Below are 16,884 nucleotides of genomic sequence, written 5' to 3'. Positions count from 1 at the left end.
GCAGCCCTAATCAGACCAATTATTGAGTACAACACTTCCTTTGGGATGCACCTTTCTAGACCCATTTAGTAACTGGAAAGGGCCCAAAAGCTCCTAACTAAGAAGATTGTTGGCCTAAAGTCACATTCCACCAGGAAAGGCTTGAAGCACTATCCATTTACTTGGTTTATTATGGGCTGTTGCATAATGATCTGTTCAATGTAATGCCACTATTAACAGAACTGGGTACTTAAATCTTAACCAACTTATAAATAAAACATGCTGGAGAGTCAAATTTATAAACTTCCCATACAAGTTAAACAAAGTGGCATCCTAGCATCCTGCAAATTAATTTAGGGTGACTGGATGCATACCAATAAATTTACTCTGGGACTAACCTGCTTTGCCCTTCTTCAGAAGGGTGGTGCAGCATGAGAGTAGGTATTGGCAAGTTATAAATTGTCTTGTGACTCAATTATTTTGTATTTCTTGTGATCTTTGTGATTCTATAAATGTGTGGTGTGTGTGTGTGTGTGTGCGTGCGTGCGTGCGTGTATGTGTGTGTGTGAGAGAGATATATATATATATGTGTGTGTGTGTGTATATATATATATATATATATATATATATATATATAGTTACAATTTATTTAATCAAATTGCTATTTTATTCATTTACTAGTCACAGAAAAAAATAATTGAAAATGCATTTCCTTGAATCACACTTCATAGAAATCTATACAGGGGTATAGGGAATCACTTACTGGTGTAGTTTAGGTTCTTAGGATTATAGGAATTCCAAGTTAAATTAATGTAGACTATCATCTGTACCTTGCCAGTGCCTGTCCTCATATTGTATCCCCATCTTTAGAAACTTGTGTGTTTTCTATTATTTTCTTGGTTGTGTGACTGTGGAGTTAGTATAAGTAAGTAAAGGTGTTGCTGGCTGCAGATGGACATGCCTGCCCTAAAAAAAAATTTCAAAGGAATTTATTTATTTTATTTATTTATTTCCAGTTTGATTACCGGGGAAGTCCACTGGACCCAAATGACCCATTTTCAGTGGAGGCCCGGGGAGAAAATCTCCAAGATGCATTATACAATTTAGATACAAAGATACAAAAGTGTAAAACATACATTGTATAGTACAGTTACAAATAAGTGCATTCAGTGTCACGCATAGTCAACAAAATTCATTGTGGGTGGTCTTGTGGGTTATACAGTATCATTTGATGTATTAGGTGTGGAAACATTTTACATACATACATTTAAGTAAATGTGGATGCACTTTACATGTACACTTTTAAAGTAAGAAGCTATTTACAATATTTACAAAGTTGAGTCGTGTGATAAGTAGCTTTAAGAGATGCAGAGAGCTTAGATACACTCATAGGAAATAGCTATGGGAGATTACAGAGAGCTTAGGAACCTGAGAGAGAACCCCGTGGGGGCATATACTTGGAATGATTAGGTGGGGTGAAGGCAGGTACATTTCCAGTTAGTGGACAGGTGTTTAAAAAGCTGGGTTTTGAAGTCTTCTGAGTTTGGTATGATTCTAAGAGTGGAAGGAAGAGAATTCCATTGTTTGCCTAGTGAGAAAGAGAGTTGAAGTTGGCCAGCTGGACGTTTGGGTTTGTGGATAGCAATTAAGTTTTGATGTTCAAATCTGAGAGTTCTGTTGGGGTGTAAGGGGGAAGGATATTTGTTAGAGCTGGAAATTTTGTTGGGTGAAATACAAGTCTGTGTGCAGTGGTGAGTTGGAGGTAGTCTAAGTAGTTTGTGAGTTCAAGCCAATTTAGGGATAGTAGGGTAAGGCAATGGTAGGAAGAAGTTTTGGATTTGGTGGCATATTTAGAGATTTTATTGTAGCAGTTTTCTAGTTTGGAGGTGATGGAGGAGGACAGGTTAGTTAAGAAAGGGGCTCCATATAATAAGGAAGGAAGTAGATAGGTAGTGGCCAGAGTATGTCTAGTAGAGTTTGAGAGAAAGCGACTATTCCTGTACAGCATACCTAGCTTTTGGTGGGTTTTCTTAAAATTTAGTTGAATATGGATATTGAACTTGAGCTGTTCGTCAGTAGTAATGCCAAGTAGTTTAGCGGAAGGAACCACTTTTGTAGGTGAGTTGGTTTGACTAAGGACTTTGAAAGCATTAGTCTTTGTAGGAGGGAATAGTAGAATTTTTGATTTATTTGCATTGAGAGAGAGGTGGTTTTGGCGCATCCAGTTTTCGGTTGTTGAAAAAGCAATTTGGGTTTTAGTCAGCAATTCAGAGAGGTTTGAGGCAGAGCAGACTAAGGTTGAATCGTCTGCATATTGAATGATTTTGGCATCAGGAATAGCAGTGTGAAAGTTATTGATGAAGATATTAAAAAGCATAGGCCCAAGGATGGATCCCTGGGGTACACCAGTTGGGGTAGATAAGAAGGAAGAGATGGAGTTCTTCCATTTGACTACCTGAGATCTGTCTGATAGGTAACTGGAGAACCAGGATAAAGTGTTTGGTGAGAGATGGAGGTTTGAGAGATGATAGAGAAGGTGTTTGTGGGAAACTGTATCGAATGCTTTAGACAGATCGAGCAAAACAGTAGAAACCAAGTGTCCTGAATCTTGGGCTTGATTGACAGTTTCTAGGAAAGAGAGTAGAGCAGTTATAGTGCTATGGCCTGGGTGGAAGCCATGTTGGGTAGGTGTAAGAAGATTGTTTTGGGTCATTTTTGCAGTATGTGAAATTTTCAATGAAATGTATTTTCAATGAAAAGTCTTTTCAGTTTAATTTTTTTCAGAAATTTGTGATTCGATGAAAGGCAATTTGAAGAAAAGAAATGCACTGCTGCATGTATGTATTGTAACTTAATGTGGTTCTTCTTGCTAGAATGGTGTATTAAGATGATATAAAATAATGTAAATATTGTGTGTAAGTAGTGTAAATGGAACTGATATAAGTAGTCTGTATAAAGGCTGCACATAGAATTGTTGGTTTAATTAGTCAGCACCTTTTTGTCTTTGGCAGAAATGATCAAGCATTGTCCTGTTAATAAGACCAATTATGTAGCTAACTGATGTATAAAAGTGAGGGTAGTAGCTATAGGAAATGAGAAGTTAGCTTGTTTGCCTGGAATATTGGCTTTGGGTGTTATGCTGGCATAAGAAACAAGTATTATAGACTGCTCTGAAAAGACCTGGGCATTTTCCATGAGGCAACCAATGAAGGCCAGCAGCAGAGACCCTATTAATGAACACTAGAATTCAGTGGAGAAGACAGTTTGAAAATCCTACATTCCGAAGATCTTACACCACAACAGCAGTGATTCCCTGTAGCCTTCTATAGTTTTCTAGGACATGAGATGCAATGATATGTGTTTTCAATTAATTTTTTCAGTGACTTGTAAGTCAGCGAAAAAAAAAATTGATGTTGAAATGAATTGTAACCATATTATATATATATATATATATATATATATATATATATATATATGTGTGTGTGTGTGTGTGTGTATATATATATATATATATATATATATATATATATATATACGTGTGTGTGTGTGTGTGTGTGTATATATATATATATATATATATATATATATATATATATACACACACACACACACACACACACACACACGTATACATACATACATACAGTGGATATAAAAAGTGTACACACCCCTGTTAAAATGCCAGTTTTTTGTGGTATAAAAAAAGAGACCACAATAAATCATTTCAAAACTTTTCCCACCTTTAATGTGACCTATAACCTGTACAATTCAATTGAAAAATAAACAAATCTGCTAGGGGAAAGATATAAAAAATTAAAAAACGTACAATACGCTGGTTGCATAAGTGTGCACACCCTTAAACTAATACTTTGTTGAAGCACAGTTTGATTTAATTACAGCATTCAGTCTTCTTGGGTAGGAGTCTATCAGCATGGCACATCTTGACTTGGCAATATTTGCCCACTCTTCCTTGCAGAAGCACTCCAAATCTGTCAGATTGTGAGGGCATCTCTTGTGCACAGCCTTCTTCAGATCACCCCACAGATTTTCTATTGGATTTAGGTCTGGGCTCTGTCTGGGCCATTCCAAAACTTTAATTTTCTTCTGGTGAAGCCATTCTTTTGTTGATTTGGATGCATGCTTGGGGTCATTGTTGTGTTGTAAGGTGAAATTCCTCTTCATCTTCAGCTTTCTAGCAGATGCCTGAAGGTTTTGGGGCAAAAGCGACTGGTATTTGGAACTGTTCATAATTCCCTCCACCTTGACTAAAGCCCCAGTTCCAGCTAAAAAAAAGCAGCCCCAAAGCATGATACTGCCACCACCATGCTTCACTGTGGGGATGGTGATGTTCTTCGTTTCTCACTGCTGCAGTCATCACCGTTGGGTTATCCATGCTGTGGTAGCCCTCAGTCGGTCCGAATATCAGAGTCAAGGTTTTGTGCGTCGGCTGCTGTTGCTTGCTGGGTGATGTCAGATCGTCCAAGCTATAAAGGAGAGCAGATGACGCCATTACCTCAGTCTTTCTGCCGTGGAGCCCTTAGCAGAAGCAGTTTGCAACAGTGCCAATCGGCTGATTCCAGATTTAGAACTTCAGCTGAAAACATCTGAAGCTAAGTACCCCGTTGGGGATCCTTCCTTTTTCTTGCACTAACTGATGTCCAAAAAAGTCAATAACTGTCTCGCCTGTGGAAAGCAAATACCATACCGAGACTTCCATTCTTACTGCATCACTTGCTTAAGCACAGATCACGATGTACCCCGCTGTCAGTTCTGTGCCCTCTTTAACGCTAGAACTATTCGTCGTAGAGCTCTGTTTGTAGCCAGTTGTTTTTGTCTTATAGGTTCATAGGCTAGTACTAGGCCAACTGCCCTTGCAAGCTATTTTAAGCCTAGCCAGTTATCCCCTGTGAGATTCAAACCCTGTACGTTGTGTTTGTAAGGCAAACACCTTAACCATTAGGCCACCCTCCCAACTAGCCTCCGACTACTGATACGGCATCTGTCAGTCAGCAAACCACAGATCTTCTGAAAAAACATAAAGATATGGATAGAGACAGACCACATAAGGCCAAGCTTTCTAATGACTCCACCGCTAAATGGGTCGTCAGTTCTTCGGAATTCAGTGAGGCACTTTTTGCAGCCCCTGATGCCCAACTCAATTTCTAAGCAGGCCTCTACTGAGACCTTTTTGGAGTCCTGTATGCCGCAGATGTCTGCATCGTATAACGAGCCTTCGGCTGCGTCTCCCTTGTTTGGGTTCGGAGCTGCTAAGCAGGCACCGGCTTCCAAGGATACCGCTCGCACTTCGGATTTCACTTCAAGGCCTTCATCCTCTCTTCCCACTAACACACTGACGGCACTGAGGTATACCCTTTAGTCCGGACTTAGAGCCATTCCAAAGAAGACAGCTAAAAGTCTCCATTCCACTACTCCTCCCCCTCCTCAAACTAGAATGCTTAAAATGGCGGAGGATCTCATCACTTTCATCTGGAGTAATCAGCCCACTCCAACCAAAAGGAGAAGGGATCCTTCTCCAGACATCCTGTCGGATTTAGACTCAAGAGGGATCTGACTCCTCTGTTTTTGAAGAGGAAAATCCTCTTACTGCCTATGAAGACTCAGATGCAGAAGAATCTATTCCTTCTGCATCACCTCCAGAGGACTTTTCCTTTGGGTAAACCCTCCACACCCTCAGGAAACACTTCCAATGGGAATCAATGGAATTCCCTCAATCCAAGAAAGGACTAAGAGAGTTTCTGGACCTACCCCAGCATAGGTCTCTGGCCATCCCACCCATCTTGGAGGTGGTAGATGATGTTTACCAAGAGTCCAGCCTTACCTCTAACACCCTTCCACCTGCACCTAGAAAACCTGACAGGTATTACAGGGTACCTGATTCACATAAATTCCTCTACAGAAATCCTATAGTAGACCCAGAGGTGATTACTCAGGGACCTAAGGGAGTTAAGGCTACCTCTGCAAAGAATCCTACTCCCTCAGACAAGGAATCCAGGGCCCTAGCCAGATGGGGTAAGAAAGTATATACCTCTGCAACATTTAACTATAGGGGCTCTCAACTGTCAGTTCCATATGTTAAAATATCAACAGCACACTTTGGAACTTTTGAAACAGAAAATTTCTGCTTTACCAGATTTTGCCAATAATAAAGAGCAGAATTACTGCACTCTTTTTCTCAGGTTGCAAAGCACTCCTTGCACTGTGGGTTTGATTCCCTAGAAGCTTCTAGCAGGACAGCAGTGACAGGATCTGTTATCAGAAGACATGCATGGTTGAAGGAACAACCTCTCCCTGATCATGTCAAAGCTAAAATCATGGATTCACCTGTTGACAAAGACCGCTTGTTCGGACAGAAAACTGAAGAGGTACTTAAAAAGATGGAAGATAAAGCAAAATCGATGCAGACTGTTAAAGATTTCCTTCAAGTACAACCTCCTAGGTTCAGCAGAAATTTTCCCTCTAAACACTGGTCTTTTCCTGTACCAAGGAGGCAAGCACAAGGCAAAACCTGTAGAGACAGACCCACCAGGGCTCAAACTCAGGGCCAGCAAAGAACTAAACAGTGCCCCCCCCTCTAACTTTAGAGCAAGGAGTTCAAAAACAACTATGTATGCAAAAAACTCTCAATGACTACTTTTCCCATCTCTGCTTGCCTCCACCACACCAAAAGCTAGAAGGAAGGCTATCTCTTTGCAGAGAAATTTGGAACTCTATAACAAAAGATTAATGGGTCTTAAAAATCATTGCTCAGGGGCACAGATTCAATTTCTGAGAACTACCACCTCCAAGAGGTACCCAGACCAGTGGGCAGAAGCACTAAAACAAGTGCAAAACCGTATAGCCCTAGGGGCAGTAGAACCTGTGCCTCCAGAACAAGTTGCAAAAGGATTCTATTCCAGACTATTCTTTGTGCCCAGGAAAGAGGGAACTTGGCGTCCCATCCAGGACCTATCCTTTCTCAATACTTTCCTGGTAATCCTAAAATTTAAAATGCTTGCCTTACAACAGCTTCTACCTGTGCTGCCAAACAAATCTTGGATGGTCACCTTAGACCTAATGGATGCTTACTGGCAGATCTCAGTAAGGGAATCTTGCAGAAAATTCCTGCACTTCAGAGCAGGATCATTACACTTTCAATTCTCTGCCTTGCCATTTGGCTTATCTACTGCTTCCAGGGTATTCGCCAAATGTCTAGCTCCTGCCATTGCCTTTTGCAGGCAAAACAATGTACAGATTTACCCTTACCTGGACGACTGTCTCATCCAGGCAGACTGCAAGGAACTGCTCCTGCAGCACCTTTCATTTGTAAAAACCCTACTCGCCTCTCTGGGGTTCACTATCAATGAAAGGAAATCAAAACAGATACCTACCAGGAAATTCATATTTATGGGAGCCTTACTGAACACAGAACAGCAAATGGCCTTTCTGTCCCCAGAAAAGCAAAGTTTCCTACCAAAATGCTTCATTACTCTGGCCTCCCAAACCCAGCTTTCTGCCAGAAAATTCCTGTAAGTGCTAGGGTACATGGCCTCATGCATCCTCCTGGTACCTCTGGCCAGACTGCACATGAGGAAAGAACCTATGGTGTCAACACTCTCAACCTCTGGACACCTCCCTGCCTGTGATCCCTTGCATAAGATTGGAGTTCCTCTGGTGGGCCCAGGCCTGTGCTCTGAACAGGAGACTTCCATTCACCCTCTGCCGTCAGACCATTGTTCTCCCACCCTCTTATCAAACAATTCCTTAGAGGAGCTTCTAACATCAGGCCTCCCAGAAGACAGCCCACCCCAGCCTGGGATCTAAACTATGTTTCAGAAAAGCTTACTCTGTCCCCCTTCGAGCCTGCAGCATCCTCAGAATTAAAGTACCTCTCTTGGAAGACTGCTTTTCTCCTGGCTATCACTTCAGCCAGGAGAGTTTCAGAGCTTCATGCTTTAATGGCCATTGAGCCATTTATCATCTTCCACACAGACAGGGTCTCCCTGAGAACCAACCCCTCCTTCATGCCAAAGGTGGTTTCAGATGTTACCCTCAACCAGGCCATCCACCTGCCCACCTTCTTCCCTAACCCTCAGAACAAGGGGGAAAGGATACTGCATTCTTTGGATGTGCACAGGCAACTCAGGTTTTATCTGGATCGTACTAAGGCATTCAGGAAAACTGAACAGCTTTTGGTCAGCTTTAAAACAGGGGCACAGGGGAAACCAATATCCAAATAGACCATCTCCAAATGGATAGCACTCTGCATCCAATTTTGCTACTCCTTCCATGGAAAACCTCCCCCTAGGACCATCAGAACCCACTCCACTAAGGCAACCTCAACTTCCACAGCATGCCTTAAGGGGTACCCACCAAGGACATACTGGAAGCTGCCACATGGTCTTCTGTCCACACTTTCACCAAGCATTACAATCTGAATCTATTCTCAAAAGCTAGGGCTGGGTTTGCCTCTGCAATGGTGATGACTGCCGCAGTGAGAACACTCGAACATCTACATTTATGGTAAATGTACACAAATGTGCTTTCTTTTGGTGATGCTAAATGTTGTTTTTGCGCCAAACATACCTTTTGGAATTGTGGCCAAAAAGTTCAACCTTGGTCTCATCAGACCATGATACATTTTCCCACATGCTTTTGGGAGACTTGATGCATTGTTTTGTAAATTTTAGCCAGGCCTGGATGTTTTTCTGTGTAAGAAAAGGCTTCCGTCTTGCTAACCAATCCCGTAGTCCAGACATATGGGGAATACGGGATATTGTTGTCACATGTAGAACACAACCAGTACTTGCCAGAAATTCCTGCAGCTCTTTCAGTGTTGCTGTAGGTCTCTTAGCAGCCTCCCTGACCAGTTTTCGTCTTGCCTTTTCATCAATTTTGGAGGGACGTCTAGTTCTTTGCAACATCACTGTTGTCCCATATTTTCTCCACTTTTTCATGACTGCCTTCACTGTGTTCCATGGTTTATCCAATGCTGTGGAAATTGTTTTATACCCTTCTCCTGACTGATACCTTTCAACAATGAGAGCCCTTTGATGCTTTGTAAGCTCTCTGCGAACCATGGCTTTTGCTGTAGCAGGCAACTGAGTAAATGTAAGGAAAATCCTTCTAGAACAGCTGATCTTTATTTGGGGTTAATGAGAGTCTCTTTAATTGCTGGCAGGTATGTCCCCAAGAAGACCAAATGCCATAATTAAATCAAAAGGTGTTTCAACAAAGTTTAAGGGTGTGCACACACAACAAAGTATTAGTTTAAGGGTGTGCACACTTATGCAACCAGCATATTGTACATTTTTTATTTTTTTATATCGTTTTCCCCTAACTGATTTGTTTGGTTTTCATACACACACACACACACACACACACACACACACACACACACACAAAGCAAATCTAATGTCATCTGATGTTACTGTTACGTGTAGAAATAATTCTTTTAACACTGTTAGTTGTTGTACAGATAATACAAAGTGGAAGACTGAAGTCTGTGGTCTGAATCAGCAAGTAACACCTTATGTTCAACCTCTGGGAGGCTTAGGTATTGGTGTTTAATCTTTATGGCTCCCCAAAGCATTTTCTAATCAGACTTGTTTTCTTTAATGATCTGGATGTTTAAGGAGCCACATAAAACCTTATTTCTTTGTAATGTGTGTGTGTGTGTGTGTGTGTGTGTGTGTGTGTGTGTGTGTGTGTGTGTGTGTTTAAATTCCTCTGTCATCTGAAATTCCTTCAGGGTTATTTAATTTGCTGCACATTTTGTAAATATGTCAGGAAAGTTTAATTATATATTTTTGAGTGGTGATTTTGTTTTAATGTGACTAGAAATTAGTAGAGTTTAACTGCATTCAAAAGAAAGAAAAATCATATTTTTTCTGCAGTAAGAGAATTCTGTAATTAGTAATCCAAAACTTTGCTCAGTTCTTTAAAAATAGTTAGCCTGTATGTCTAAAATAATAAAGTAAGCAGTGACATTATTCTTATTTTGGCTATAATCTGTTTTGAACGGAATGCTTTTTTTCTGTACAGTGTAAGCTGCTTTTTAATATTTTAAGTTTTCTGATTAAGTTATTGCAAACGGCATTGTGCGTTATGGAATTTATTTCAAGCTTATCACCCCATGAAGTTTCATTTAAAATGTCAAAATATTTTAGTAATTTAATGCAATTTTTGTTTACTCAGTTTAATCTTCACCTCACTGGTGACATCCATGCTATTACTGCTGCCAATAACCTAGTCGCTGCTGCAATAGATGCTCGAATGTTTCATGAAGCTACGCAATCAGATAAGGTAGGCAATAACTGCAAGTGAAGTTTCTTTCATTTTGTATAATTTAGAAATGTCCTTGAGCTGTTCGTAAATGTTTTTAAATTATTGTTTAGGCTTTGTTTAACCGCTTGGTTCCTGCAAACAAAGGAGTTAGAACATTTTCTGATATTCAGATGAGAAGGATAAAGGTACGTTTTTTTTAATTATGTTATACTGATGTTTATGGTTAAGAAGAGTTTAATAAAGAATACCTTTTCCTTTTGTAGCTTTTCATATTTAGAGGTAGACAAATGTTTGGGAAGACTGTAATTGAGTGGACCACCTTAATACCGACATACTGTGAAACGCCTAATTGTTGTCTTGTCAGCATCACTTAATTTAGAACTGTTTTTTCTCACACCATTTTATTCTACAAAGTCAGTCACACTACAGGCTTTAAAGCTCATTCCCTGAAGTTTTGTGAATAAAGTATATTTGACCTTTATATATTGTATTTTGCATTGTTCTGTTAAATTTGTTTCAGGTTTAGTAGCTTTATTATGTCTTCCTCTAATACAGCACTGTTATTACCTTCTTGGGTAACAGTACAGTGGAAATTACCTTACCTTAAATGTCAAAATCATTGTGGCATTTGGTGACCCCCCCCCCCCCAGTGGCTTTATAGCCTGTTGATGGAAAACAACTAAAAGTATACAAGACAGCAAAAGTAGATGATGACCTTTCATTTGACACTTAGATAGCAGATGCCATCAGTAAAATATACAGGACTGCCCACATGATTCTTAATGGAGCCAAGAGGCCTGAATGAGATAGTTGTCCCCCTATACACAGTTCTTACCAAATGGTTATACACTTCTGCACCCTGTTCTGGTTCTGTTGGTAAAGGTACATTAATTCATCCTGAAGAGAATTAAAGGGCTTCAAAGCTTTTCTTATATCCACAGACTACAGCAACTCTTTCTTTTTTGCATCTTATTGCCTTCTTAAAGGAGAACACTGACACTCATGCAGAACACTAAATGCATGTATACATCTTGAAACTTTACTTAGAAAAGCCCCTGGTGATCAGAACATAAGAGGATACTCAGCCTCAGTAAAAAAAGGTGTCAACTTCATGCCTCAAAAACTTCCACTCCTGTGAGATAATGTCCACCTTTCTGTTAAACTGAGTCCATCAGTCCATGACATTTAGGAAGGAACAGAATAACCACACCTGTAAGTTTCAGCTTGAGGTCTGGGTCATTAACCTCTTGGATGGGCAGAACTCTGAAGTTATTTGCCAAACGTGAATCTGTGAACTTGAGGTAAGTTTACCATTTTGGTTTGGAAGATAATCCTCTTAGAAAACCATATGGTGTTTTATTCTGTAAACTTTCACAAACTTTGATGGCCCTTCATGATCTGAAGTTATGTAGATGCTGTAGTAACAAATACCTCTGAACCAAATTCTTCTGTTAAAGCACACAAGAGGTTAAGCTTAAAAGGTGGGAGAACTTTCCTTTCCTTTGATTAAAAGGAAAGTTTTATAAACTGCAAGCTGATTTCTGATAACTAAACCATACTGGGGAAAAGAAACCTCGGGGTTGAGTTAAACTGCGGGTGAAGGTGGACTTTTATTTTAATATAGATGCCACCTGCAGTTTCAGAGGGTATATATTCAATGAGTTTGGCTTGATGAGTTTGCTTTTAGGGCGTTATACTTTGACAATGCATAGTGAATATGTCATATCCTTTCTTAGGTTACTGTTGCAGTATTCCAATATTGATGGGTTATCCTGCCCAAGGTAACTTGATTTCTGGCCAGTGTACAAAGCCAAAACCTCCTTCCTGATGTACGATTCATCCCCTGTATGGAGGTCTATATAGTGTGTGTATCCTGCACATCTGACAAGACTGAGTCTACCATAGTGATAGAGGAGGGAGAATCTAGGGTGATCGTCTCTGAGGGACCAGAAGGCATACTTCAAATCGTAGTTAGGGAAGAGATACCAGGCACCTTAATTGAGAAACATCACGGATACAATGTCAAAGGTGTTAGGGCAGACATCCCTCCAAAGGAAAAAAATATGTTTCTACCACTCAAATGTCTTGGAAGAAGGAATGGCTTGATTTTGCAATGCCTGTATATGACCAGTTTGTTTTTGAATCCATCTTCTTTCCTTGTCACTTCTTCAGAAGCTCCATCTCCTCTTAAGAGGCAGCATGAATCCTCTTTTAAGGAGAAGGAAGAGTCTGATTCTGATGAAGATTCTTCAGCATGCTTCTCTCAGATTCATTCCTTCAGATTGCTTATGATGATGAACACTACTTGTTCCTTGATTCCCCCATAGAAGAAGTTTCTTTTGGGGAGACTGTCACTAGAATGATGCAACATTTTAAATGTGAAACCAGGCAAGTCACTGTACTGTGATTTGCTTGAGGTGGGTTCTCCAAAACCACACCTGATCCTCCAGTCTTGGAAGCCTTCCTGAATGCCTTTGCATTCACTTCTGCTTGCCCAAATTCATAGCCTCCAGAACCCCCCCCCCCCCTGCACACACACACACAAAAAAATTCTGATGATATGAAGTTTTTTTGTACAAAAACCCTGTGACAGACCTTTCAGTCTTCTGTATCTCCACTGATAAGCCCACTAAGCTTCTTCCTGCAGCTAATATGTTGCCATTAGATAAAGGCTGTAGGGCCATGAACAGGTATGGCAAATTGGTTTACACCTCTGCCACCTTGGCTTTTAGAACCCTAAATTATCAAATACAGATGACAGAATACTCTTTACCATTCTAGTGAATTATATAAGAATATGGCTAATATAGAGGATTCTGAACATAAGGCACAGACCATGTCTGTGCTCAGTCAGGCTACCCAGGTGGCCAAACATCCCATTAAATGTAGCTGTCATGCTGCAAAGGTTTCCTCCAGAGCTACTGTTACTGGTTCTGTTAAATGGAAACTTGTCTGGCTTCACCTTCAGGCCCTCTTTATGGATGTCAAGGCCAAGTTTAGTGTATTGCCCCCTTCACAGAGATTTTTATTTTGCCCTACTACAGTTGAAATTTTCAAAACACTACAGGAGAAGGAAAAGTAATACAGGATTTCAGACATATTTTTCTCACATCCATCCCTATTTATCAAAGGAATTATCTTTCCAAGCATACTTCCTTTGCCCATAGGGGGCAAAAATCTCCAAAAAGACAGAAAGCAACCCAAGAGATAATTTCAGGAGAAAACCCTCATGAGAAGCATAACCTGGAAAAGTGCTGTTTCTTGAGAAACCAGCCTCTGTCTGACTATCTACTGCATCTTCCCTCCTTCCTTGGTCCACAACCTTCTTTATCCAAAAGACTCCCTCTGTCCCTTCCAGCTTGGCAATACATTACTACAGACACCTGGGTGTTGTCTGTTTCTAACACAGGTACAGAATGTCTTGGAAGGAACTCCCCTCTTCAAGGGGAATCCCTCCTCCTCCTCCAAACCTGACTCACCTCATCCCACCCCTCATTCAGGACTTTTTCTCCCAGAGGACTATAGAACCAGTCCCTCCCCCGGACCAGTGAAATGTTTTTTTTTTATTCAAGATTCTTCCTGGTTCTGAGGAAGGAGGATGCTTGAGGGCCCATGCTGAACTTGCCCTTCCTCAACATCTTTCTGGAAGTGCTGTCTTTCAAGATGCTGTCTTTCTGGGCTCTCCTCCCTTTTTCTTTCTGCAGGCTTTTCTAGTGAGCCTAGACTTGAAGGATGCACATCCCAAAATACCCCACCTGCAAAACATGTCTCAGGTTTTCTGTTCTTATCATCGCACATTCAGTTCTCTGCTTTAGACTTTGGTATGTCTACTGCTCCCAGGGTTTTCACAAAGTACCTCACATCAGCCTTTGCCTTTTGCAGACCCCTGGGTATACAAATCTTTCCCTACCTGGATGACCTTTTCATTCAGACCTCCTCCCAGGACACACTTCAGTTACATCTCAGCTCAGTATGTCACTTCTAGAAAGACCAGGTTTCACTCTCAACCTCAGTAACTCTTTAGTGATTGTCCCACGATCTAGCCTTCATAGGTTGCAGACTGAATACTCTGTCGATGACAGCCTTCCTCCCTCAGGAGAAAGTTCTGTCCTTGTCCAGCTGCTTCCAGTCCTTGATTCCCCTGGCTTTGACCTTAGCAAGAGTAAGTCTAAGAGCTCTAGGCTACATAACAGCTATAATACCCATGATGCCATTTGTAAACTGAGCAACTGGAAACTCTGTTTTATGGATATGGATAGCAATATAAAAGCAGTGGAAATGCTTTTAGTTTTATGCAGCAGTCAGCCATATTTTTTATCAACCAGAGGAGAAGTTGTGGATAGCAATTAATAAAGAGTTGAAGGATTTTGTCTAGGAGGGGAAGAGGGCAAGATTCAAGTGGAATAAGTTGATCCTTCCAGCAGAACAAGGTGGTTTGGGATTACCCAATTTGAAGGAGCATTTTAGAGCTACATAGTTAGCACAAGCGGAAAGCTGTAATTTAGAGGGGAAAGGGATGATGATGAAAGGGGGTGAAGCTCAGGAAATAAGGAGAGAGTGGGATTTTGGATGCAGATCCTTAAGAAGAATAACAGTAACTAACAGAATATTATATTCATAAATTAGCAGAAAGTATTCTAAGAACTAAGCCAACACAAGAATGAAGTTAGGAGGTTCCACCGATAAGGATGACTGCAATTAGGGATACAGAGACTAGGCAAGGGGGGTGGAATTTACTAGACATAACTGGCAAAGGAATCAGGGTATTTGTAGCAAATAATTAGAGAAGGAAAGGTAACAGAAAGGTAGAAGGCCAAAAATATATTTGGACTCCAGGCAGAGATTGTCTTCCTGATCAAGGATTTATATCAGCGTATAGGCAAAGAGAAAGGAATAGGGGATCCTAAGTTAAAGATCAGCAGTGTTAGTGTTTTTAGTAAAATCTAGAACAGAAGCTGCTGTAGTAAAAGAGATAATTAGTAGGACCTATAAAATATTGCATGATGACAGAAAGCAATCAGAGGAGGTTAGAAAGGATTGGGAAGAGAGATTGGATAAGCAATTCACAAAGAAACAATGGAAGGATATATGAATGTCTCTCAAATTGCAACAAAGCCTAGAATATATAGGTTATTTGCTTGGAAGTATTTGTATTTGTATAGGTATTTTATACCCCAAGTAGACTGCAAGAATATTTCCTCAGGTAGGTTGCAATTGCAAATGTTGGAAGTGTGATGGGGAAGAAAGAAGTAGTTTGGAACATAGTTTTGGGAGTGTAATGAGCTGGCAGACTTTAAAAATTCCCTGCAGACTACTCTGTCAGAAATACTGGGAGAGCTAACTGGTGTAACTGAAGAAATGATTTTTTGAACTATGATACGCAATTGGAATTGCCTATACATAGTAAGGCCTTGCTGAGTTTAATTCTGGTGACTGCCAAAAAAAAGCAATTACTAGAAACTAGAAATTAAAGTCTAAACCAATTGTGTTAAAAGTAATGAGTATAGTAACAGAGATAAAATGACTGGAAGTTGAATCTTTAGAAAAGGGTATGAGGCTGGAGCAAATTACATAGAAAAATGGGAACTGTGGGAACAATACATGCAGAATAATGTTTTATAGGAGGAATGAGGTTTAAGGGAAGGCAGGAGTTGAATAAGCTATGTAATGCTCAATGGACAGTGACTGTATAAAATATTACAAGTGGTGTATAATATTTTCAATTGTCAGTATGTCAATATGGTTTGTTTTCATTTATATAATTGTATAGTTGCCTATGTCATAAGTGCTAATTCAATACCAATGTTTCTTGTTTAAAAAATACCCATGATGCCATGTGCCATTTGATCCAGTAGTACTTGAAGTCCCTTTGGTCTCAGACTGTCAACCACTGGATTTCCAAGTCCCTGTTTTACCCTTTGTAAAGAAGGAACTGCAATGGTGGGTATCTCAAATTCATCTGAATGCAGGGGGCTCTTTCCACCCATCTGCAACCAACCAGGACCTTCATAGAGTTGCATCAGACCTTACCAGTGGTCCCCAAGAGAAATAAGGCACTATATCAATGTGAAGAAAATGGAGGCTCTTAATCAAGCCTTTTAGGTGTACTCTCACCTCTGGAACCCAGACCCTCTGAGGATTTTCACAAACACCACCAGGTTCATGTGGTACATCAATAAACAGGGGGACACAGGTCTTACTTGTTGTGCAGGCTTTGCAATAAAAAATTGTCCCTGCAGGCTGTTTAAATTCCTTTAGAATACTATATCCTTGCAGACTCCCTAAGCAGATCCATGGAAGACCCTCACAAGTGGACGTTGAACAGATAGGGGTCTTCCTGGACATAGTCCACAGGTGGGGTACTCCTTGAATAGATCTCTTTGGCTCCTACCAGAACAGAGAACTCAAGCTGTTCTACTCTAGGACCCCTTGTTTGCAGGCTTGGAGGATGGATTTCATGCCCTTCAACTTGGTGGGGGGCATGCCTCTCTACTTCTTAGTGCAAGAAATCTGGACAATGCCTAAGAAAATGATGAGGCTCAAAAATAGGGACATATTTTAAATATTGCTCTTACAAACTTAGAAAGTTGCTAGATTAATTTGACCTTCTTCTTTTGATCC

The 16,884-nt window shown here is 40.5% G+C and overlaps 1 protein-coding gene across 1 annotated transcript in view; it reads left to right on the top strand.

Moving 5' to 3' along the window:
- MTHFD1 (methylenetetrahydrofolate dehydrogenase, cyclohydrolase and formyltetrahydrofolate synthetase 1) overlaps positions 1-16,884 on the top strand; it is a gene marked incomplete in the record, with an annotated part of 1,466,165 nt that overhangs the window by 647,075 nt on the left and 802,206 nt on the right. Inside the window, 2 exon segments of the mRNA XM_044074387.1 lie at positions 10,174-10,281; positions 10,374-10,448. Coding sequence (XP_043930322.1) covers positions 10,174-10,281; positions 10,374-10,448 — 183 coding nt within the window.

This window comes from Protopterus annectens, chromosome 6.part0 (assembly GCF_019279795.1).
Source record: "Protopterus annectens isolate FY-2018-M chromosome 6.part0, PAN1.0, whole genome shotgun sequence".
Classification (NCBI taxonomy): domain Eukaryota; kingdom Metazoa; phylum Chordata; order Ceratodontiformes; family Protopteridae; genus Protopterus; species Protopterus annectens.
Note: the sequence above shows the minus strand (reverse complement) of the source record. Positions and strands in the feature narration are given on the sequence as shown.